Consider the following 22,533-nt stretch of genomic DNA (forward strand, 5'->3'; position numbering starts at 1 on the left):
CCGGTGTCCGCAGCAAGTCTGAGACCTCTGCTCCCGAGAGTCAGTCCTTCCCGTTCTCACCCCAGTGAGCGTCAGACTCCAAGCCGAAAGAAGCAACGTGGAGATGCACGATTTATCCTGTGATTTATTATTTTTTTTTACCTTTTTTTTTTTTTTGATTTTGACTATTTAAAGTCAAGTACGAAAGACCCAGTGGGTTGAGGTGAGGATTTTTTGGTAGAAGTTGGGTGCAGAAGCAGCTGTCACCTTTGCTCTCCTCTCTCCCCCGTGGCACGGTGGCCCTGTGACCCATCTGCCCTCCTGCCCTTTGCACCCATGGGTGCTAGCGCTGCACGAGCACTCTGCTTCCCTGGTTAAGTAACTGGACATGAGGTTGGTCTTCTAGAAAGAACCGTTGTGGGTCCAACAACTCTTTTGCTAACTGGGAAAGAGACGTGGCTGCTGGGAAGGTGGCCGTTCCCCGTTCAATGTCCTGCTTGGAGAAGACGAGAGGAGCAGCTGCTCGTGGGCACTGCCACGGCCGGGAGCGAGGTCCTCGAAGCAGGGAGGAGGTGAATTCATGTTCGTAGCCTGGATATGGAAAAGCAAATACAAGGGGGTTTGTAACTGAACAAAGGGGATCAATGTGGCTGATGTTTCCTTCTGAAGGGAGTTTTCAAGCAGCCCGGTTCCAGAAGATCGCCTGCACAAGCAACACTGGGATATTTTTCACGGGGCTGCATAACAGATGTAGAGTTGTGTTTGTAGCATTTTTATAAACCGCATATAAGCAACAAATTGCCTATAATATCAACAACAATCACAGATGCTCATTTTTAAATATACTAAACATCTGTCAGAAGAATGAAAAATGTCAGCAAGATACAGCATCTGTCTGGAGTCCTTTCTCATCTACTAAGAAACACAGCTTATTAACCAGAAGCATTAGTTTCAGCAAGGCTAAGGCAGTTTCATTAAACTTTCTGTGTCTCCTATCTTACATATTTTGCTGGAAGAAATCTTCAACAGCTTTTCCCCTCCGGTAGCTTTGCTTTAGAGGCTGTGAGAGCCTAGAGCTTTCCTACTAACTGTATTTTTGCATCCAGTCCCAAACAACACTCAAGTTACGCCTTCCTTTCTGGAGGAGAAACCAAAGGGCACCTCTTCGCTATGGCACTCGGCGAGTCACCGTGAGGGGGAGGTAGATCCTTTTTTGAAGAGCTTGCTCCTTTTCTGTGATGTTCTCCAGAAAACCTTACTGAGCCAGGGTGACCAAGCAAGGAGAACCATCCCTACATACCACTGCTCTGGAGTGTCCCTGTTCTGGGCTTTTAAAAAGGGGTAATCCGTAAGTAAAGGGTAGGGTATCTGTAATATTCTGGGTGAATTTGGATTTCTGTATATTTTTTCTGCTAACAAAGCAGAGGTTATTGAGCTGGTGCTGACGGGCTGTGTGGCAAGAGGCTTAGAGGAGCTCTCACCCCTGGGTCACCAGAGCAGAAGACAGGAGGGTACCCAGCCATGCCCTGCTCGTGACCTGATTTTACAAGGCTCTGGCCACATCCTTGAAGTGTGTGTGTTTAATTCCTACTGAGACCTCGAATTCCCACTGCTAGTGCTCAGCTCCTGCCTGCTCAATCCAGATCCCACTGGCTCGTGTCCCATGCTCCTTCCCCAAGTTTTGCTCCATCTTTGCCATGTAGATTTTTTTTTTTCCTTGTATTAAACCTTTTTTCTCAGTAGCTGTGACCCCCAAGGGCATGATGACCATCACCACCTGCTGCAGGACAAGCAGTCTGTGCATGATTATCATCATAAACTATGACCTGAGGAGCCGCTGATGCTGCCCGTATGGTGGAGAGCTCTGTGTCTGTACCTGCTCTTTCATTACAGGCTGGGAAGCTCAGCCCATCTAAAAGATAAAAAAATGCCCAGCAGACTCCTACTGCTCTCGCAGCAGCACGGGGGGGTGAAGGGAGGCATCTCAGCGAGCTCTTTCCCAAATCAAATGATTCTCCAGAAATGTTCTCAGACTAAACAATTATTAATAGCTTCTGAGAGAGGTTCAAATAAACATCCCTCTCCTGCAGAGATAAGGGGAAAGCTACATGCAATTGCTTTGAATCTGATCCTTTGGCTGTTAATGTTAAATAAATTTAAAACGGCCATAAGGGTAGGAACCCTCAGAGGTCACGTCTGCTTATTTGTCTGATTGCAGTAGGTGTCTCCTTAGACTGAAACCCAGCACAGTGCTGCTCCTGCAAACCGAATACCAAAGCCCTGGTGAAGCAACACACATCTCATACATAAATGATAAGCAATAGAGATTTTGCAAAAGGAAAACGAGGTCTGAATGGAGCTAGTGAGCGAGAGGGAGGAAAATGCAAGAAATAAGTTGGTGGTGAGAGCCTGGGGCGGCAGGGAGGAGGCAGCCCCGGGCAGGAGCGGAGCCACGGGGAGCTGGAGGCACTCCACGCACAGCTTACAAACCAGGAGGGCAATTTTGGGCAAGGTGCAAGTGCCAGCTGTGTTTTTTCCCCTGTATTAAAGCAATGATTAATCTTACATTTTAGACATTTTTCTTTTTAGCCCTTTCTCAGACTATTTAGAGAAAGGCAGATCTCTGGAGCGATAGCGTATGGCCCTTGGCAAGGTCGGGGTGATAACGGCGAAGCGTTTTGTCAGCCCCAGCCCCAGAGCCGAGAGCAGCTGTGGGCACCCAGGCAGGGTCCCAGTCACTGCTGGGGGGGTGGGCAGGGGAGCTGGGGGAGCAGACCCCATCGCCGGCGGTGAAATCACCTTCTTCTGGTCTGCTTTTGTGTCCCGAACAGGCTGCTATGTCCGCAGAGTGGTGAACATCTCCTTTGGCCTCCTGATTGCTTATCTCAGCATCCCGGTTGTCCTAAACCTGCTCAACTCCAGACAAGTGATGAACACCTCGTTCAACCCTCTCAGAATAGTGAACACGTACGGAGCTTTCGGGAGGTACATGTATTTTAACGTCACGTTGTATGGCTCTGCTCCTTTCTCCAGCATAGTCTGACAGCCAGTCTGTGTATCTTGAACCTAAAGAGAAATCCTTCCAGTAGCCAGTAGATTTGGAGTATCTGTTTATGAGAGAGGAGAGAAGGAGCAGGTTTCTTTCCCACCGAATTACAATTTATTTTCCTTGAGCTACTTTTAGTTAGCTCAGTATATTGATGTAGCAAATGTAATAGCAGGATGAAAATATCCATAAGAGAGTTCATCCAGTGGATAGTCTTCACCATCACCAGCCCGCTTTATTTATGGTGAACTTCTCTTCCCCTCCGCGCATTTGCTCTCCCTTATGTAAATATTCACATAAGCTATTGGGTAGCAGATTTTAGGCCAACAAGAGGAAATGCTTTTTCCAACAAGTGACTTGGGGAATTCATTGCTACAGGAAACTGTGGAGACGAAAGTATAAATGGCCTCAGAAAAGAACAAGGCAGATTGAGAGGACAGGCCCAGCAGCAGTCTGGCTGCTGCCTTCAGCTCAGGAAATCCCGCTTACGGCTGCAAGGTGGGACTGGACAAGGGAAGCATCTCCAGCTGCGTTTGCAAACAGGCTGGTTTTTAAACATCGGAGTCTGGGGTTTCTGGGCACAGGTCACCAGGCTTCGGTCAGCCACAGTTGGGCTCACCATAACCGTTCTTGTGTGCCGTCCCTCCCAGCCTCTTCCTGACCAGGACAGCTGAGAAAATGCTGAAAAGCAGGGCTTCATCAGAACAGCTTGCCCCAGGGGCAACAACAGGGCCAGTCTTCTCTGCCGGGACCTCTGGCTTTGCCACCGCCTTGCTGTGGTGGCCACAGGGTGTTCCCCAGAGGTCTGAGCCGAGTGGTGGGATGGGCGGCTCTTGGGTTAGTGGGCTCTGGACAAGGTCCCCCAGGAGAAGCCAATGGTAATTAAATAGGTTTTAGAAAAGGCGAAGCAGGTTGGCTGTTGAGAGGGCTGGCTGAGCCGATGGTGAAGGGGAGGAGCACGTCTCACAGTGAGCACTGGAGATGCAGAGGACACCTGGAACACTCAAATTAATATGATGTTTTCCCCAATTTTTCAAATAGCAGAAATTTCTGTGGAAAGAAAAAAGTTAGAAAAACACTTGGTTAAAAATATCAACGCTAGTTGTGGAAAATGCTGAAGATTCTCCTCTTTTTTTTGAGAGAGGGAGAAATAACCCCGAACCTCTTTGAAGGCTGGAGTGGTGAAGCTACGGGAGATTGTTTTCTTTGGGTTGTTGTTCTTTTTCTTCTTCAGTCTATGGTTTCTGTTTCAACAGTTACCAGAACCTAAAGAGCATGTGATGAAATGCTGCTGTAATATGTTTGTAATTCCAGCCTATGTAAACCAATAAAAAGAGGATTGCAGCTTATAATGAATATACGATTATGTGAAACTTGACATATTTTGAATCACACAGTAGGAACATACTTTTATTAGTAATTTGGTGTCCCTGATTTACAGTGTGTTTCTAACCATTGGGCAGCTGGCCACGGCTCATAACTCAGCCCAGCGTATAATATGGAACTTGGCTGGAGAATCCAGAAATCTATTAAATGTAGGTAACAATTATAAGCGGAGACGTACAGCATTCCTTGGGTTGTAAGCATCTATCACTGGAAGCCATCAGGGGAGAAGGTGGAGGCTGTGTGTTTCCAAACTTTCAGTTTCTTGGGTTGGAGGAGGAAGGACCAAAGTAGTAAAAAATTAAAAGGGTGTTGGGAGCTGGACAACTTTGATAGGCAGAGTTACGCAGTTATGTGTTCGTTATGGAAAACAACCCTCCAGTGTAGGCGAGCGTCACTGACAGGTCATTGAGAATTTGATGATGGTGTTTTCACATGGGCTTTCTGTGGCCTCGGGAGTTTGCCGTCCCCAATGCTCTGCCACCTTGCTGTGCAGAGAGAGTCCTGCCAACAGCGAAGGCTGCCATGACCTGCCATAAGGCTGGGGTGCTTTTGAACGAAGTTTCTGTAGATCAAATGGGTATGGGGGGCTTTTTTCTTTTACATTTTCTGCTTTTCTTGGCTTGGTTTGCATTGGCTCACATATTACCTCCTCCTCTTGCTCAGTACTAGCTCCATGAGACCTGTCTTCCAGCCGGGATGGTGAAAGTTTGGGTGCGTAGAGACAACTGTTAATGGTGCCCCAAGAGTCAGCTCCTGGGGGATGCTCCGTATGGAGCCAACCACCTCCCCAAGGCCCAAGCGGCTGTAGCCAGTTAACCCGGGCTCATTGTGAGCGGGTCCTGCCCTTTGCCGTGGCCAAAGCTCGAGCCGAAGCTCAGCGCTCCGTGACCAGCGGTGCTGTGGGGAGAGCCAGGCTCGCAAAGGGGATGCTGGAGTGGTCCCAACTGGAAGCTGCTCTGCTGGTCCTGCAGCTGGAGGTCTCAGGGCCAGACCTCTGAAACGCCAAGGCAGGATTTCTGTGTGCAATCGCCTGTGAAACTTCCCCCGCAGATATCGTCGGTGGCCGTGCCATTAGGGCAGCCACACGTGCCAGTTACAAGCCTCTATTTTTGCACAGGGCACATGCTAAAAACCTGGAGATGGAGCTATGTATTGTGACCATCTTTCATCTCCGCTTTCTGGTGTCATCAGGAGCTTGTAGTCGGAGAGCTCTTGTATCATGGGAGTCATCAGAGTAACAGAAACAAAGGTTTTCTTCAGAATCATGGGACAAAGAAGTTGGTGCAGGTTGAAGATGCTCATGTGGGACTTGGGAGACACTCCTTATATTCTCTCAATGTCTTGGACAAGTGTTAGGCTCTGATCTAGAAAGATAGACCCATCGATTTCAGTAGGAATCATCTTTCAGGGCCATCGTCCCTCCTTGGACTGGCACAACTGCAGTGTGATAGAGGGGAGTGTAGGAGGGCATGGAAATTGAAATTTTCCCTGTACTTTGCTGCTGGAGAGAGAAAAGTCTGCTGGACAGACAGGTTCTCTGTAGCGTGACCCATCACGATCCAACTGTACCACAAGGCCACTGACTCGTGTTGCCACGTTGTCTCTCATGAACGAGCAATTTTACATGACTTGAGACAAAAACAGTATCGTGTTGTGTCCCACAGCATTACCAAGGAGAGAACAGAAGTTGTCCTTCAGGGGACGTCCAGCCTGGATCCCAACGACCCCGCTGCTGTCTGGGAGGAGTATGACTTCAAATGCAAGCCTGGGGACTTGAAGAGGAGGCCATGCTTTATAACCCCCTACCACTACCGCCTGGACTGGCTTATGTGGTTTGCTGCCTTCCAGGTACGTGCCTTTTGGGTGTCTTGAGACTTGGGTGTCCCTGGACCAGGAAAAACAATTTATATGAATTTACTATGTGCTGGTGCGGGTGAGGGGATATTTGAAGCCCCAGCTAAGTTAGTTATGTTAAAAAAAAAAAAAAAAAGGTTGTATTCCTAGAGGATGTCTGCTGCTAGTGTAATGAAACTCTTGGAAATTTTATGTGAGGCTTTTTAATTGTTTCTCAGCCACAACAAGAGTTAAAGACATTGAGAAAGCCCTCAGATTGCACCTGTCCCTGGGGAAGCGGTGGCACAGCGGGGCAGAACCTCGCAGGGTGCCCGGGACTGGCCAGGGCCAGCAGCATCCCCAGCTGCCCGCTCCGCCGGCCGGCTCGAACCCGCATCCCTGCTGGGGACACCCCTGGGGACACCGGCCGCTGCTTTCACTGCCTGCCTGCCTACCTATGGACCTAGGGTCCCTTAAAATATTGTCCCCCTGTGGTATCAGCAAATAGGTGACAGCCATAAATTACAAAAGAGGAGGGAAAACTTGTAAAATTAGTTATTTTACATCTTTTAGCCTATTCTGCAAAACCTCATTCGTGTGAGCATGAGAACTTGGACCGGGTTTTACAGAGCTGGGGCTTACAGCAGTGGCATGAGGCAAACCCATCTCAGACTATCACGGGCTTTCTCTTTGTTCCCGTATCCTCTCCCGGTGTATTCTCTTCCCTCGCTCCTCTCCCCCTGCCCCAAACTTCTCTGTTTGCTTTCTTTGTGGTATTTTCATTTAGGCGCCTTTTGGATTCCTCAGCGATGACATAACCATCGCTCTTTGGCTATGGTTTTATATTTACCCCGCTAGTTTTTGTGTGCTGGAATTTCATTTAATCTGCATTAGGTATGCTTATCCCTCAGCAAGCCGACAGCAAAGGTTAAAACTGAAGCCAGCAACGGTGCCCAGCGTTACATAAAGGTGCAGAAGGTTGGGAGCTGTCGGTTTAGATCTGACTGGTTTTTTTTGGGGGAGGGCTCTAGCAGTGGAGGAGAAATCCAGCTTACCCAAGCGAAGGTTGCGTCTGAGATGAGAGAAAGACTGTTTGTTTCCAGGGCACGAAAGCTTTAAAATACAAAGTGCTCTCAGGTTTAAAACCAAAGGACAGGGCATAAATACCGATGCATCACAGGCGAGCATGGGCTGTGCCGGTGGCGAGAGATGCCGTCTCTCCGCAGAGCGGGGTGAGGTGCTGAGTGACCGGGATGTACGGGACAGCCCGGGGAGGAGGAGGAGGCGGAGGAGATAACACAGCCTCCTTTGCATCTTTATTAGTAGTGTTTAATTCACTGGAAGGTTCCCCCAAGTGTTTCTGTTCCCCTGGGTGTAGGGGGCTGCTGGAGCACGTGCCTGCCAAGGTGTCTGTCCACACCGGCTGATTAACAGCAATTAGCATCGAGGGTCTCCTTGCGCTGGCAGGAGGAGGGTGCTCGCCTCCCGTGCCGGAGGTGCGCGTCAGCCCCGGAGCGTGTCCGTCACCTCCCTGCTCCAGTGGCTGCCGGTGGAGATGGGTCTGTTGCCCCTTCCCAGTCATCCCAGTTTGTGCATCCCGCGCCCACTGCAGCGGTCCCTCGTCCCCTCCTGGCGCTGGGGACTTTGCCGTGACCCCCCCTGATGCACACAGGTCTCCGTGAAGCAATTTCAGATCCTGCTTAGAAGAGGTATTAACAAAAGGTGCAGAAAGGAGGAAAAAAAAAACCTTCTGAAAAGTGGGGATGACTCTGGTTGAAAACAACAGGAAGGCAAGTAGCCTCGGCGCAGTAGCAAGCGTTTTCAAGTCTGGATGCTCAAGCATGTAAATACCTGCTTCAGCATGGAAGTAAATCCCATTTGGAGTGGCTGAATGTTTGTTTGAAAACTGTGAGCTGTATATTTGGTGCCAGCTGTCATTCCCAGGAAAGCTGGCTGTCCTGCCGTGCCCCCCGCGCTGCCGCAGCCAGGAGAAGTCGCCGTCGTTCGGATGTTGTTTAGACGTGACTCACACAGAGCGGCAGAAAGGATGAGAAACCAGAAGTCGAAACCCCAGAAGAAATTTGTGAAGCCAGGCAAGTTTTGCAAACCCCATACAGTAGTTTACGGAGTCCATAAAACCAAGTTACTTCAGCCTCTGGATTAGATTTAATTTGTTTTTAAAAGTTCTGGATTTTTTCTACGCCACTGCTCGCAGTCTGCCCCATTGCTTCCCGAGCAGGCGGCCGCAGGGCTGGTTTTGCAGTTCGTTGGCGGTGGCCAGGTAAGGAGCTGACATATCCAGCTCTGACAGGCTGCAGAAAAGCCGGGGACTTGGGGAGAAGATATTTACCATCCCTTTGTGCTGCTCGTGACAGGTTCCTCTTTGCACCTCATCACCGCTTGACATATGATGCCTTCCTCCGCTCGGGGTTTCCTGCGAAACTTTCCACCTTGGCTATAGCTGCAGGATTCGCTTTGAAGAGCCGGAGCACGGGAGAGCCAGGCCCTTGGCACGGCTGGCGCGGGCCGGCACGGCAGGGGAGCCGCCGGCATGGCCCTGGCGCAGGAACGGGAGGAGCCGTGGTGCTGCTTCACCTCTGAATTGCAATTTATTAGTTGACTGCCTCTTAATTACTGTTCCAGTAGTGCCATAATTATATGTAATGTAGCATGGCATTATTTTCCAGGAAACAATTTTCGTGATGTTAATTTTATTATCTAAATAGAATATGCCTTTTCACTTGTTTTCTAAATCCCCTCTTTGTTTTGTATGTCTCGACATCCCGAGGGTGCTGTAGCTCTGAATTGAAGCCCTTCATTTAGTTCTGGCAGGGACATAACCCGTCCAGAAACATGTCTGCGTTGCTTCTTCCCGTCTGCAGAAGGGGAAAAACTCCCACGAACCGGCCGTGGCATGCGGAAACTTGCGCGACCCTTTTCAGTTGTTTCTCAGCAGCCACCTCGGACGAGACCCCCTTCGCTCCATCGCCCAGCCGATAACCTGGTCGCCTGCGTGCAAAGTGGGCTGGGGTGATCTCAACAAAAATAACGTGTCTGTCGGTCAGTAGCTGATGTTCAAGTGCTTGTTGCTGAGGTCGGTCGCTCCAGATCACCTACCTCCATCGAAGCAATTTAAACCAAGGTCTGAGCCAACGTAATGCACATGCGCATTTTTAAGGGGAGCTACTGCTAATTGAAAAGAATGGCACGATGCGCTCCTTGCATTTGCAGATGCCACCAGGCTGTGAGCACAACAGAGGACAAGGTCTAAAAGCCCGGTGATCTTGCCGGTTTCGGTCCGAGCAGACAGGAGAGCGTGTGCGGTGCTGCACACAGGCAGGACCCGTCACCTGCCCCGGGATGGGATGGAGCAGAGCACCGTGCTCCGGGGAAGCCTCTTGGGCTGAGTGTGCAAGGATGAGCACGCTTACAAAAAGGCGTTGTGAAAAGGCAAACACGATACCATGATAGACGAGCAGGCGTTCGGCCGTGTACGGTGTCACGCTCCCACTACGCTCAGCCGAGCACCCAGTTTGGGAAGGATGCCGCTGACTGGCAAGGGTGCAGAAGAGGGAGCCGCAGAAAGAGCAGAGGTGCAGAAACCTTCTCCCACAGCAGCAGAACAAACAAATCTGCCTGGGCATCCCATTCTCAAAACAGGTTTGGAATAGGCGAAAACCTACTGCAAAGGGGAAAGCAGCAATCTGTTTTCTGTGTCCCTGCAGAGAAGGGAGGAAATAATGGATGAAATGGCAGAATATGATTTAATCTCAGGAAAATTCAGGTTAAGCATTAGAAAAATCTTTCACCCCTTGACACTTTATTGTGTTAGTGCAAAGACATCCTGTTTTTACAGAAGCTGGAGACAAATTGTTAAAGCTTTGTCTGTCGTCCAGCTACTGATGGCAACGCTTCTGTAATTATTTGACTTCTCATTTATGATGGGCGTTTGTAGAAGGAGCCCAGCCATCACAACCCAAAACTGAGCTATGCTGTGCTGCATGTACAAAAAGCATTACAATTTTTGGCAGGCTGTGGGTGGATTCAGCTTCGTTAATAAATAGCAACCAGAAAACAAAATGCTGCTCATAGTTTTGGGGCTTCAAGTTGGACACTTTTCCTGGTAGCAGGATGTCTTGGACTTTACAAAAGCCAGTTGTTTATCGTACCAAAGATTTGTTCTTCACCAGTGGGCAGCAGTGGAAAGCCTTCAGTGCTCTGAATAAAGAAAAAATCAAAGGGAAGGCTTTTTTCCTCCTTACTATGGTATGAAGGTTGTTTATTCTGTTCGGGGACTGCATTCGGCCAACGTGAAGACACGCTCTTGGTGCCTACCAAATAATAACTGCTCAAAAAATAACAAATCTAATGCCCTCTTCATATTGTTTTTTAAAGCCCAGTGTCTTGTTGCATTGCACCTTGAAGCTGCTCCAAAAGTCTCTGAGTGTTGGCACTGGCACAGAAGCGGCTCAGACTGGTGGCCCGTTGTCGCTGTGTCCTACAGGGTCTGCAAACTGTCAGCAAACCCACCGCAGAGCAGCATTTGCGATGCACTGAGAAGCAACGTGTGTTTTCCAGATATGATGTGTAAGTTTACGGATAAACTTCAGCTGCCTTCCTAAGAGAAGAGGGAAACTTCAGTAACAGGATTGATGCTCCGAGGATCTTCCCTGGGTGGTAACAGGGGGTCATGACGGAGTCTTCGCGTTATCACACACAAACTGGAAGAGCTGAGAAAACGTAACCTTATTTATAGAGAAGGCAGATTAATATTTTTGTGAAATATTTTATTCAAGCCTCTGTTATCTTGTTCTTCCAGACAGAAGGTGCTTACAGGAAAAAGCTGCATGGCAGCAGAATGGAGGAGGAGGTGTGTGTAACATAATAAAACCTAAACCTCATGTGCAGTGTACTAAGCACAGCCTTTTATATTTCCTTTCTTCCCCCTTCTAAAAATACAGGCCTCAATTCACTTCCATTTTCCATTGCAGCATTCTTACATTTTGGTCCATGTTCAGCATGTAAGAATTTTATTTTCTTCTTTTAACTGTGATTACTTGTCTCCCTGTGAATATGAATAATTTCAAACCCCCAAGCTGCATTTAGACAAACTGCAGGCTGGATCACGGGCAGACTCACCTCTAGTAGTAATACTGTGATGGAAGTGCCCAGAAACCCAAATAAGACTGATAGCCTATCGTGCCGTGGACTGTATAAATACAGAGTAAGACCTTGTCTATGCAGGGAATGATTATTGTCTGCAGTGGCTATTGTATCTCCCTGTCTAGACTCTATTCTGGAACAAAGTGACTTTTCTTTCCAAATACAGAGGTGATACGGGAGCGATGCCAGGTGCACGATTTCCCTGTGTAGGCAAGATCGAAGAGCCGGTTCCCAAAGTCTTGCTCCGCCTTTTATTCCTCGGCCCGGACCTGCCGCGCTCTGCACTGCACCAGCCTCCTCCGGGGACCTGCTGCTTTCCCAAGCATTTTCTAATAGGACGGGCTAAGGGATGGCTTTTAGCGAGGCTTGAGAAACTGCCCCCGCTGAAATACTATACGTTGAGCCAGACCTGCGGAGAAACGGCTTGCCTCTCTGGGAAACTAGTAGAAAGAAGGGGATGTGGTTATTGGAGATAATGAGAAGTGATGCGACCTGACGTAGCCTTTGACCTTCCTTGGTTAAGTCGCTTGGGTAGCGGGATGGTAGCAAATGGTGGTGAGCTGGAATATTATAAAAAGGCAAATGGTTGCATTAGTAATGCCCTTTTCTGTGGGACATGGATTGTTTCTCCAGCTGATAGCGCAAGTTCTCTAAACGGCAACAGCTGAAGGCGCTCAGCTACAGAAGTGGAAACAGCAGTGTAAACGGCAATGTGAATATTGGGTGAAAATATCCAGGACAGTGGAGTTACTGCTTTACATCCCGCAGTGGGTAGGCTGTGACGTGAAAAATGCCCCTTACGACATAGCGCGGGAAATGTAAACCTCCCCTACCCCTCGGTCACCCGCCCTCGCACACCGAGGCCAATGTGAAACCGTGCAGGGCTCCCAACCATGTGAAATAATAATGCTGGGCTCCTGTGCCAAGTTTCCAGCTGTTTCCACATGTGCATCTCATACTTACCTCCTCCCGTGTGCCTGTGCCAGGACTGAGATTCAATAAAATGCCACACTAATCCACAGTCCTTTTTCATTAAATGACCAATTAAAGCTAGAGGAAAAGGGTTCTTATTATTATTATTTCAGTTGGGAACATGTTCCCTGTAGCGCTGGGTGGTTTTTATATGTATTTTTTGCGATGATTGTATTCTCTTTGTTATCTCTGCAGAGTTTCGTCGCTACTGCGTCTGGTTTGCCCCCAGCTCCTCGCTGTTGCCTGACTTCGCAGTGATTTGGTTTTTTATTCTGTAAAGTTATTAAATACTTTTGTATACAAGTTAATGTATTCAAGGTGAGAATGCCGTGTTTATACACTGGTAGAGCATATAGGTGGAGAGGTCAGAGAATATAAACAGTTGGAGAGTTGGCTTGGGGCAGTGTTGCTCCCGGGAGGTCGTGGTACCCTGGGGTGCGCAGTGATGTCCTCTTTGTTAGTCCACTGTGTTATACCTAAAACCTGATTTTCGGAGGTCTTGAGTGCTCGTACCAGCTGTAAGGACAGTTAAGGACAGTAAGGACATCTGGTTTGCTGGAGAGTTGCGCCTGTTGCATTTCTGTGGGTTTGCACGGACTGTCCGGGAACACAGAAAGGCTTCAGCTTTGTGGTGAAGGTAGAGTTGCTTTGGAAACCTTTCCCTCTGCCCGAGCTGCCATTCTCAGGCATTTGAGTTGGGTTGATGATGGGGTTTTTATCTGTTTAGGTTCCTTAGTTGCTTTCTATGCTAAAACAGAAAGAAAACTCTCAGAAGATAAAGGAGAGAGGCATGTCCCTCCTTTGGGGGGTCTGCACCTCCCCAGGGATGCTCTGTTCAGGGTCAGACAGCGAGCTGTGCAGCTCGGGGCACATTTCGACATGCTCTGACCAGTCACTTGTAGCAGCAGGCTGTGCAGGTTACTGGTTCCCCAGTAATCCCAGCATGGGTATGGCATGGGCCCTGCGTGGCACGAGGGGAGCTGCATCCCCAGGTTTTGGAGGACAGGAGCCTGGCGTGGGAGTCTCGGTCCGTGCCCGTGTCCTGACGGCGGCGCAGGGTCAGTCCCCAGCTGCCTGTCTTTGTGCGCGGTGAAGATCCAAAACCTAAAGATGAACCCAATGCGTGCATGCATGCCCACCTTAAAGTAATATGTGCATCTGTCCTGGCTTTTTTATTAATCCACTGGATGGTTCAAGGTCTGACTCTCCTGTTTTGCACGCTCAGAGCTGGCAAAAGCAGAGTGCAACGCCAGGCGAATCCCTCCCATCCTGACGGTCGCAGCTCTGCAAAACAGCATTTGGGTCTGGGTCTCACTGGAGCCACAGACAGAGGAACTGTCACCTTCCCACCTTGTGGTGTGATCCTTCCCTGGACGCAGCCCAGATCTCCTGGACTCTTTTTTTTTCCTCCCTTTGCCACCATATCACTTTACAGAGTAATGAGTTAAACAGCGCAGTCGTTAGTGCAGCTCGGCTCCTGCATGCTCCGAGCATCGGCGGCGTGCGATATCTAAGCCTTCGTGCTGGGGGGAGTGTGGGGGGCTGCACCGGGTGGAAATTTCTCACCGCAGACTTTGCTGGGGCCAGACATGTTGTAAATTTTACAAGAAAAACACTTTACAAACCAGAAGTCCAACTCTCATGCGCATGGAGCTGCTAATTAACAATTTGGAGACCATGTGAGCCAGAGAGCCGATTCCACTGTTACAGAGCCCTCCCGGTTTTGAATCGGGCTTTGAAGATTTGGGGTCCTCCATAAAGCTCTAGCTCCGGGAGTCTGGTGATTTCTGTTTCTGTTCTTCTCCAGCTTCTCCCCAGCTCGCACACAGAACCCTCACACGTCCCAGGCCCTCCTGGAAATGGCACTTAAAATCACACAGAGCGCTTTAAAAAGGGCTCTCCAGGGAGGCACAAGATGCTGAAGGTCTGACTCGCGACACTTGATCGTCTGCAACTGCTGTCGCACCTCTCGGGAGGTCCCTGCTCACGGCCAAGGATTCCCCGGGCTGCAGGTCTCAGCGTGGCACCCCCCTCCCGAACATCTCGGGCATCGCGGAGCCCTTGAGGGGCACGGAGCTGCTGGGCTGGAAGTTTTGGCGTGAGTCGTCCTGTGACGATGCAGTCAGGCCCTTGGCAGGGATGCTGCCGGCTTTTCCTGCAGCCCTGCCAGCCCTGGCAGGGTTATTGCAAGACTTGCAAGGTTTATGTTTAACATCTCGCGTGATGCCAAGCTCCCGGCTCCAGGGCTCGCCACGGCGAGCCCTCCCAGGGCCACGGTGGCCTCGGTCCTGCGGGGGCTGAGGTTGCCCCGTCCCAATCTTGAGAGCCGCCACCACCTCCTCTGCGCCGGGAAGGGGACCGGGAGATGGGAGGGAGGGGATGGCAGGGGGTGTCGGTGGCAGGAGGGGTGCGCCGGAGCTTAGACGGGGCTTTGGGGTGGGCAGAGGATGGCGGGGGGCTGGCAGTGGGAAACATCGCTGGCTCCACCACCCATCCGTGCGCGGTGAGGCAGGACGGAAGCAGGCGGATGGGGAGAGTAATCTTTTTTAAAAAGTTGTTGGCTTAAATAACTGTGGTTTTCCTCTAAATTGTGATGAGCACGGGTCAGAAACCCTGAGAGGTAGAGCTGCTGCTTGATGGGCCTTTCCCCGAGCGTTTGGTGTTTTCCATCTCGTTTCTCTCCTCTGTTTCCCTTAGCAACGGAAATAACAAACTTTACCATTAGAAAAGATTTGCCGAGTAACTTTGCCTTGATGTTCTGCATTAGTCACAGTCCTGCAGGTACAGCTGCTGGGTTTCGCTTTCCCACAGTGTCCCCTACTGCTTGCATTAAAAAATCCATTTAGGTACACATTAAAAAAAGGAGGAAAAAAAAAATCTTAATGGAAGTATAAGGCACAAAAAGTCACAGAAGGGAAAATGGATTTTATGGAGCCTCAGCAAGAATCCCTGCAAAGAGCATGGGAAGCATGGATTCGTGGAGGGAGGCAAATGCAGAGTCGAGTTCTGCCACTGCAGCTTGGACTGTGGCTCCCGAGAGCTGGTCTGCTCCCTCTCAGCGGCTGCATGATTAAGAGTATGGCACAGGCACGGGATGTAAAGAGGATAGATTAGATTACAGGAAATAAAGAAGAGAAAGGAATCAGGAATAGAAAAGTCACTTTCTTCTGTGTTCTCTCTGGTAACACAACAGGGGAAAGCAGCCTGGTTTACAATGATGGATGGATCGTCATTTCAAAATGTGACGTTACTGTTCCTCTGCGGAGCTTGCAGCTATAAGAAATGATTAAAATCAAGCGTTTGGGTGGCACAATAGGCAAGAGCACCTCCAGCTATGGTAGATACATGTAAAGTCAAAAAGAGATTTGTGATCTAAGATGGAGGAGGAGCAGCAGGTGGTGGGTGTTGGGGAGAACCAGGGGTGGTGGGTGCCGTGTCCCCAGGGAAGGACAAGGTGTGAGCTACGCGTCTCCCTGAGGGGCAATGCACCGCGCTTTCCTGGTAGCACCAGTTGTAGGCTTATTCCTGGCACTGGGACAAAGCAGTGCCGCAGGCTCAGCAGGGATGCAGGGCTGGCAGAAATGCCCCTCAGGCATCACACCTTGAGCAGAGGTCACTGTCCGGGCCAGGCGAAGGTGGAGATGCATCCCTGACCGTCACCTAGTCTCTAATCATTAGATGGGCTGTGGTCGCTGGCCGTGGGCACGCTTTTCGCCCCTCTCAGCTGTGATGTGAATTCCTTTGGGGATGCTTGAGATGGAGGATGCTACTTTGCAGTTGGGGCAGGCTGGGAGAGTGCACGTAGCTGTCCCAGCTCAGCTAACGAACGACTCATTAAACCTCTGCGACTTGCGTACCCTCGGTTGTGTCCGTACCCTCGGGGATGATTTCCAGACGAGACGAGCTCAGTGAAGCTCTCCCTGCTCCCCGCAGGTGCCAGGGGGTCTCGGTCTGGAGCTCAAGGTGTTGGATCCCACGGGATCTGTTCCCTGCAACACTGGGATATTCAACGTTTGCTACCCAAACCGGTTGTAATCTCTCCCCAGAGACCACATAGAAGTCTTTTGTGCTAATAACACTACATGACAAGCCCAGCAATGCCTAATGTTTATATTTCTTATTCCTTTCCCAAGACCTATGAGCAGAATGAATGGATAATCCACTTGGCTGGGAAGCTGCTGGCCCAGGAGGAGGAGACCTTGTCCTTGATGGCCACGAACCCATTTGCGGGCCGAGCACCCCCACGGTAAGCTTGGAGTTTTGCCGAGGGAGCTGGAAGTACCCAGACTCCGTGTTGTTCCTATCTTGGACGTACACGCGTGGTTTCTGGTGATGGATTGGGTTTTGTGTTTGACGGTACCCAGTGGTCTTTAAATAGGGTGGGTTTAATACGAGGACACCTTTAGATTTTTTGCCATTATCACTTTGTGAGCTCAGATCAAAACTACCATTTCTACCAGCCTACTGAGGTATTTCAAAGACAAAACAGTCCGGCAGAAAGGATTGGGTTTGTGGACACTTGTCTTGGAATTGTTTGTGTTTTCAGTGAAGAGGCAAAGCAAACATCAGCAAGCAAAAGGCACAGATGAAACCCCAAGGTTTTTTACAAAAGGAAATTTTTCACAAAAGTGTATTTTGTTGATGAAGTTATTTTTAGCTGAGAAAACATTTTAAGGGAATTTTGGATCAACTCAAGTAATATTATGCTCTTGCTAATATTTTCCATTTGAGGCTCTTAGGATGCACTGCAAACAAGGCTGAAAGTTCACAGCACCATGTGAAATGAACTTCCTCTTGAACCCTGCTGAAGTTTTTCAGCTTTAGCGCAGTGCATCCCCCAGCCCTTCTGAGGAGAGACTCCTTTTCCAGCCAAGACACTAAGAACTTCCACGTTTCACCAAACCACTTCCTCAGAGACGGTTTATACATCCCAAGGTGGTATAAATGTGCAAACCCAGGATGGTTCATACTCTGAGCTGAATGTATATAACCTGCAAAAAAACAGAGCAGAAGCACAGGTTGGAATACAACCACTGAGTTGCCCATCATCATATTTGAGTACTTCTAATAACCGCATTTCTGGGGTTCCCCAGGCACCCAGCCCTGTCTCATAGTGCACAGGCACCTTATCAGAGCATCAGTACAGGCTGATGGGAACATACTCCCTCCGAGTACAGGAGCCAAGACCTCTGTAAGAACAGTTATTTTGGGGTTTTTGCACATATTTTCATTTGAGAACCCATTTTCCCGTAGGTGCAGCATCACAGAGCGAGCTAGCAGGCACTCCTGGCAGGATCCTGCCCATAGCCCAGAGACTCACAGCCGTACCGGAGTTCCCATAAATGATGGTTTATAGCTCAGGGCGCGTTATAGGGTGGTGTCACAGTTTGCTGGGTTACCCAAGCAGAGGATCTGTCACACACAAATAATGATGCCTTGGCTCCGGTCCAGGAGGGCTTGCGGGGACCTCTGTTAATTATTGCTACAAAAGGCGTGCTGGGCTAGACCGGCACAGCCCTTGCCACAGACGGATCCAGCTTTAATAATGCGTACGGAGGGGTTTTAGCTCCGATGAGCTGCGCTGGGGTTGGCTTTCCGTGCGAGGAGCAGCGCGCTGATGCTGCGCATCAGCTGGTCTCGCTCGGTGGTGTTGAGAGGGGCACGTGAAACCTCTTTGCTCCGGGTTGCGTTCCTGTTTTGGCCGTGTTTTCTCTTTGTTTTTACGGACCTTTGTTCGACTGCACGTGCATTTATCAGCCAAAGTAGGGTCCGCAGCTTGTGACAGCGAGCTGGACCTCCCCGCCGCTCCCTGCCACCTCCTTTTTGGGGACTGCTCAGAAGACCCCATGGAGGTGGCACCTTTCTGATGGCCAGGGAAGGGGCACGGTGCAGCCCCAGCACTTTTGCAACCGCTCGCGTGGCGAAGGCGGTGGGTGCCTCAGTAGGGTGCTAACGAACGCCGGAGCTCACAGCGGGCAGAAATTCAGCCCAGCGACAGGGCTCGCCCACCGGGATCCAGCAGGAGCTGGGTCCCTCGGGAGCTCGTCGCGGAGATGGTGTTGGGGCACCATTTGCGAGGCTGAGGTGGAAGAGCGACCGGAGAACCTGCATTGCGTCGGCTCCATCTCGGGTGGATTTATCAACAGAGTCTCTCCAAACTTTGCTCGTGTCCCCCAGGCTCAGTGCCATAAATTCACCGAGCGGCGTTCATTGTGGGGTGTTCCTTTGCATTGCTTTTTTTTAATTAAAAGAAAAAAAAAAGAAAAAAAAAAAGAAAGAAAGTCAGACCTGAGTGTTGGCTGACCCCAGGGGTTTTAGCAGAACCTGGGACCTTTAGACACCGAGTCACCAGTTTGAATTAGGTGTCCCCTGGTGCCAGCAGCCAGAAGCCATGACCATCTGGTGGCTGCTGGCAATAAACGGCTCTCGCGGTTCACGGAGCGACAGAAGCATTTGATAATCCCAGAGCTGTTTATTACCACATGTCCCCCAGTGCCATAAACATTGCTCCTGGTACTCACCGTGACTGAGGCTGAAAACAAGACATTGTAACAGATTAAAAATCAAGAAAATGTATATCATGTCTTGCTGTCCAAGATTTTGCCATAGATGGGCTGCATCTCTTCTAAGCTTTGTGGCATTGGTGGTGTTAAAAAAAATTAAAATAAGGTAGTTGAACACAGGAACTCATTTTAAAATGAAAATAATGAAGTGAGATGTGGCTAGGATAACACTACTTTGCTCCAGGTGGTGAATAGGTTTTTTTATTGTATTCTGTAACAGGTGAGGAAGTGAAATGTTCAGGAATTTAAAGCAAAACCAAAAGCAAATCTTTATCTTTGTTAGTTTTTATAGGATGACGATTGCAGAGCGTACCGAGGAATACAAGCAGGTCCAGTAAGTAATTACACAGCAGCGTGGATGCTGTGTTGAACACACGGTGCTATAGATCTTGTTGAACAGGGTCTTGATTCATGCGTTACCTTGGTTTAACCAAAGCACAGACTCTGTTTTCACTCTTTAGCAGCTAGTTTATAGTAGGAAAAGATCAGGATCCAGCACTGGTTTTATGTGTCAGCTGCCTTTGCTCTGGCATTAGCTTTGCTTTAAAAGTTTTTCATGGGTCTAGTGTATTTTTGGGTGGCGTAAAATAAAAATAACAATTTACAAATGCTCGTTTTGGCTCAGACCAAAACCCAACACCCCGTTTCACTCTGGATCCCAGGTTGTGGGTCACGTTTCGGGTTTTGGCGAGCCAAATCCAAACACCTGGGACATTGGCACCATTCGGATTTTCACCCAGGTGTGAAGGCGAGGCCTGGGGGCACAGGTGGGTGCTCACACCTCCCTGAGCTGGGGTGGTGGGCGCAGGGTCGGATCCTGCACTGGGCTCTCACGTCAGTCACCAATTCCTGTTGCTATTTACATTTCTTCAGTTATTCCTTGTTTGCTGTTAGCGCTTTCCCTGCGTAAGGGAACTGAAGTGACCGTTTGCCTTTTTTTTTTTTTTCCATTTCTTGTGCCCCATCCCAGTTCTGCTGGGTTTACACTCATGGCGCTTGTGGCTCCGTCAGCTCCTTTTCACCCAGCGTTACTTCTGCTCGGGCGGACTCACCTGCTCGGTTTGGTTTTTTTTTCCTTTAAATTTCAAAAACACCATTTCTTTGTTTTATTTTAAACGTCCCCTTGTTGCATGTTGAAGCTCCTGGCGGGGCTGGTGACCCCCCTGCACCCCCGGCACGGCCAGAACCCGGGGGACTGATCCGTGCCCTCCGATCTGGGTGCAAGAAGTATAAGAAGAAGCAGTTAGCAGGATATCTTCTGGTTTTTTATCTAGACCCCTTATTAACTGAGCGCTGGATGCGGGCATCCTCAGCGCTGACGGCCACTTACAGCCAGCAATCATCTTTTTGTTATAACTTCATTTTAGTTGTGAAAAGCCTTAAATTTAAGCCTCAGCAGTAACACCTGGAAAGAAAAGATAATTCAGGGTGGCTGTAGCTGTGCTAGTTTCCGAAGGACATCCCTGCACCCTCACCCGTGAGCCGGAGCCCGCCTGCGGCTGCTGCAAACCTTTAACGCACCTTCACTCCCACCTTCCAGCTAAGGATTGTGCCCACCGTGGCTCGGCTCCTTTCGGTAGCTGGGTGGAAAAAAAGCTAATTTTCCTCCCATATTCCCCCGCGCCCCCCCCCCAGAGGGAATTTTGAGACTTAATTATTTTCATTCCCTGCTAGACTAAATAATTAGGGGAAGGGACTGTTTTCCATAAGAACATTACGCTCCATACTCCACGGAGTTTATTCTGTTAATGGAAACTCTACACCTTAAATAGCCAAGGGACTTTCAAAATGAGTTAATGCCTTCGAAATGAAATTTCTGAGACCAAAGTTTGTAGGTTTCTTTACAACTCTAGAAATTATAGTATTTTTTCAAGTGTGATAAACTTAAAATGAGAAACAGGTGACTGATTAAAAATGAGGGTATTGTTGAGCGCCCAGCCTAGCTGAGTGTGAAGCTTTACTTCAAGCACAGTGATGTTTGTGGAATGTAGATTTACAAAATATTATTGTGCAGCGGATAGTTCATAAAACACCAGCCGTCATAAATCTGAACGGTAGGGCTTTGGCTGAGAAATTAATAAGTGTTTAACGCACCGCCATGGAAACAGACTGCAACAATGAAAGAAAACAAAAATCAGATTTTGCCTACAGAAGGAGGAAAAAAGAAATCAGGTTTATTTTTGACTGAAGTGTTCGGTGTCTCTGATATTAAATCATGTTCACTTAAGGACTTTTATTCCAATTATAGTAGCACTTTGTTGAAAAAGCCCCAACACGTAGCTGAAGACCTGGATTTGTAGCGGTGGTGTTATTTATGGAGGCAGCACTTCCCATTTGATGCTACCTGGCTGCAGGAACTCAAGAAGAATATAGCGTTTGGTATTCTTTTTTTTATTTGATTGCCCATTTATTTCCCATTTGCGTCACAGCTACTGTGTTTTGTAGGTGGGGGCATGTTGGGCTGGATTTTCAGGCTGTGTAAGTCACCATGGACCCTGGCAAAAGATGCAGGTGCTTTCCCGTGGGACCTGCGGAGACACACAACCCAAGCCGTGGGAAGGACTTTGTCATATTTGCATGGTGTAGAAGCCACTTTGGGGGCTGCTCCCTTGGACACCCCCAAAATGGGTAAAGGTAATTCTGTGGCTATTGAAAGCAGTGCTGAGAGCAGGCAGGGAGTATGGAGTTACTGGAAAATACGGGCATCACTGGGATGTAGGTGGAAATGGGATTTCTGTTCTGCAAGGTCTCTCCCCAGAAGTCTTTAGAGGAGGCGGGAGCGGTGTTTATGGGCATGGGATGCTCCGTGGGGATGCGAGTCCCTCAGGGTTTGACCTTGGTGTTGCTGAATCCCAAGTGCCTCCTATCACCCCGAGGCATTTCGCTGCCGGGACAAGTCTCCCTCCAAGTACCCATGTGGTCCACGCAACGTGACGGTGTAAGGGAGCAATGTAAATCCGCAGAGTCCCCAAAGCCTTTCCCACGAGCGCTGGTGTCTTCTGCCCAGAGAAGTAGAATATTTTGTATGGTTTTCCCACTGAAAAGGAGCTTTGCCAGCAATGAAACTGTCCTGGGAGGTGACAGGATTCTCAGAGGGGAAAAACTATAAACACGTTCTTTTGGCTTTCTCACTGGGTTTCGCCATGGTGAAATGTTTTATTGCAGTTCATTTCTTCTTTCCCTAGGTAGTATAATTTAAAAGAAAATCTTTATCATCAACATTATAAGGTTGATATTATCAGAATGAAATGATTCCACTGTCCTTAATGAAAGTTTAAGGGATATTCTTTCAGTAAAAACAACCTCAGTCTTTCAGCGTTGTCAGGGAGGGCAGAGCTCATCTCAGAGCATCGGGATTTCCCCCAGGGTGGGAAACGGGGTTTCCAGCCACCTCTCGTAGCGGTGGCACGTGGGGCAGCGTCACCGTGGCCGGGACTGCACCGCGTGTCCCGTGGCTGTGGGAGGCATCTCCCTTGGAAGGGCAGCTCCTGCCTTGGCTCTGTGGGGAGCATCGGCCGCGTCCCAGTCACGCCTGCGAAACACTAAACTGAAACCCATACACTGGGTCTGTCCGTGCCGAAAGTAATCCTG

General features: G+C 49.2%; 1 protein-coding gene across 1 annotated transcript in view; it reads left to right on the forward strand.

Annotated features, from left to right (window-relative positions):
• Positions 1-22,533, forward strand: part of LMF1 (lipase maturation factor 1) — a 203,670-nt gene that overhangs the window by 175,905 nt on the left and 5,232 nt on the right. The window contains exons 9-11 of the mRNA XM_010570606.1: positions 2,802-2,964; positions 6,076-6,259; positions 16,513-16,625. Of these exons, the coding sequence (XP_010568908.1) occupies positions 2,802-2,964; positions 6,076-6,259; positions 16,513-16,625 (460 nt within the window). The remainder of the gene's footprint in view (positions 1-2,801; positions 2,965-6,075; positions 6,260-16,512; positions 16,626-22,533) is intronic.

This window comes from Haliaeetus leucocephalus, unplaced genomic scaffold, assembly GCF_000737465.1.
Source record: "Haliaeetus leucocephalus isolate CR32 unplaced genomic scaffold, Haliaeetus_leucocephalus-4.0 Scaffold295, whole genome shotgun sequence".
Taxonomy (NCBI): domain Eukaryota; kingdom Metazoa; phylum Chordata; class Aves; order Accipitriformes; family Accipitridae; genus Haliaeetus; species Haliaeetus leucocephalus.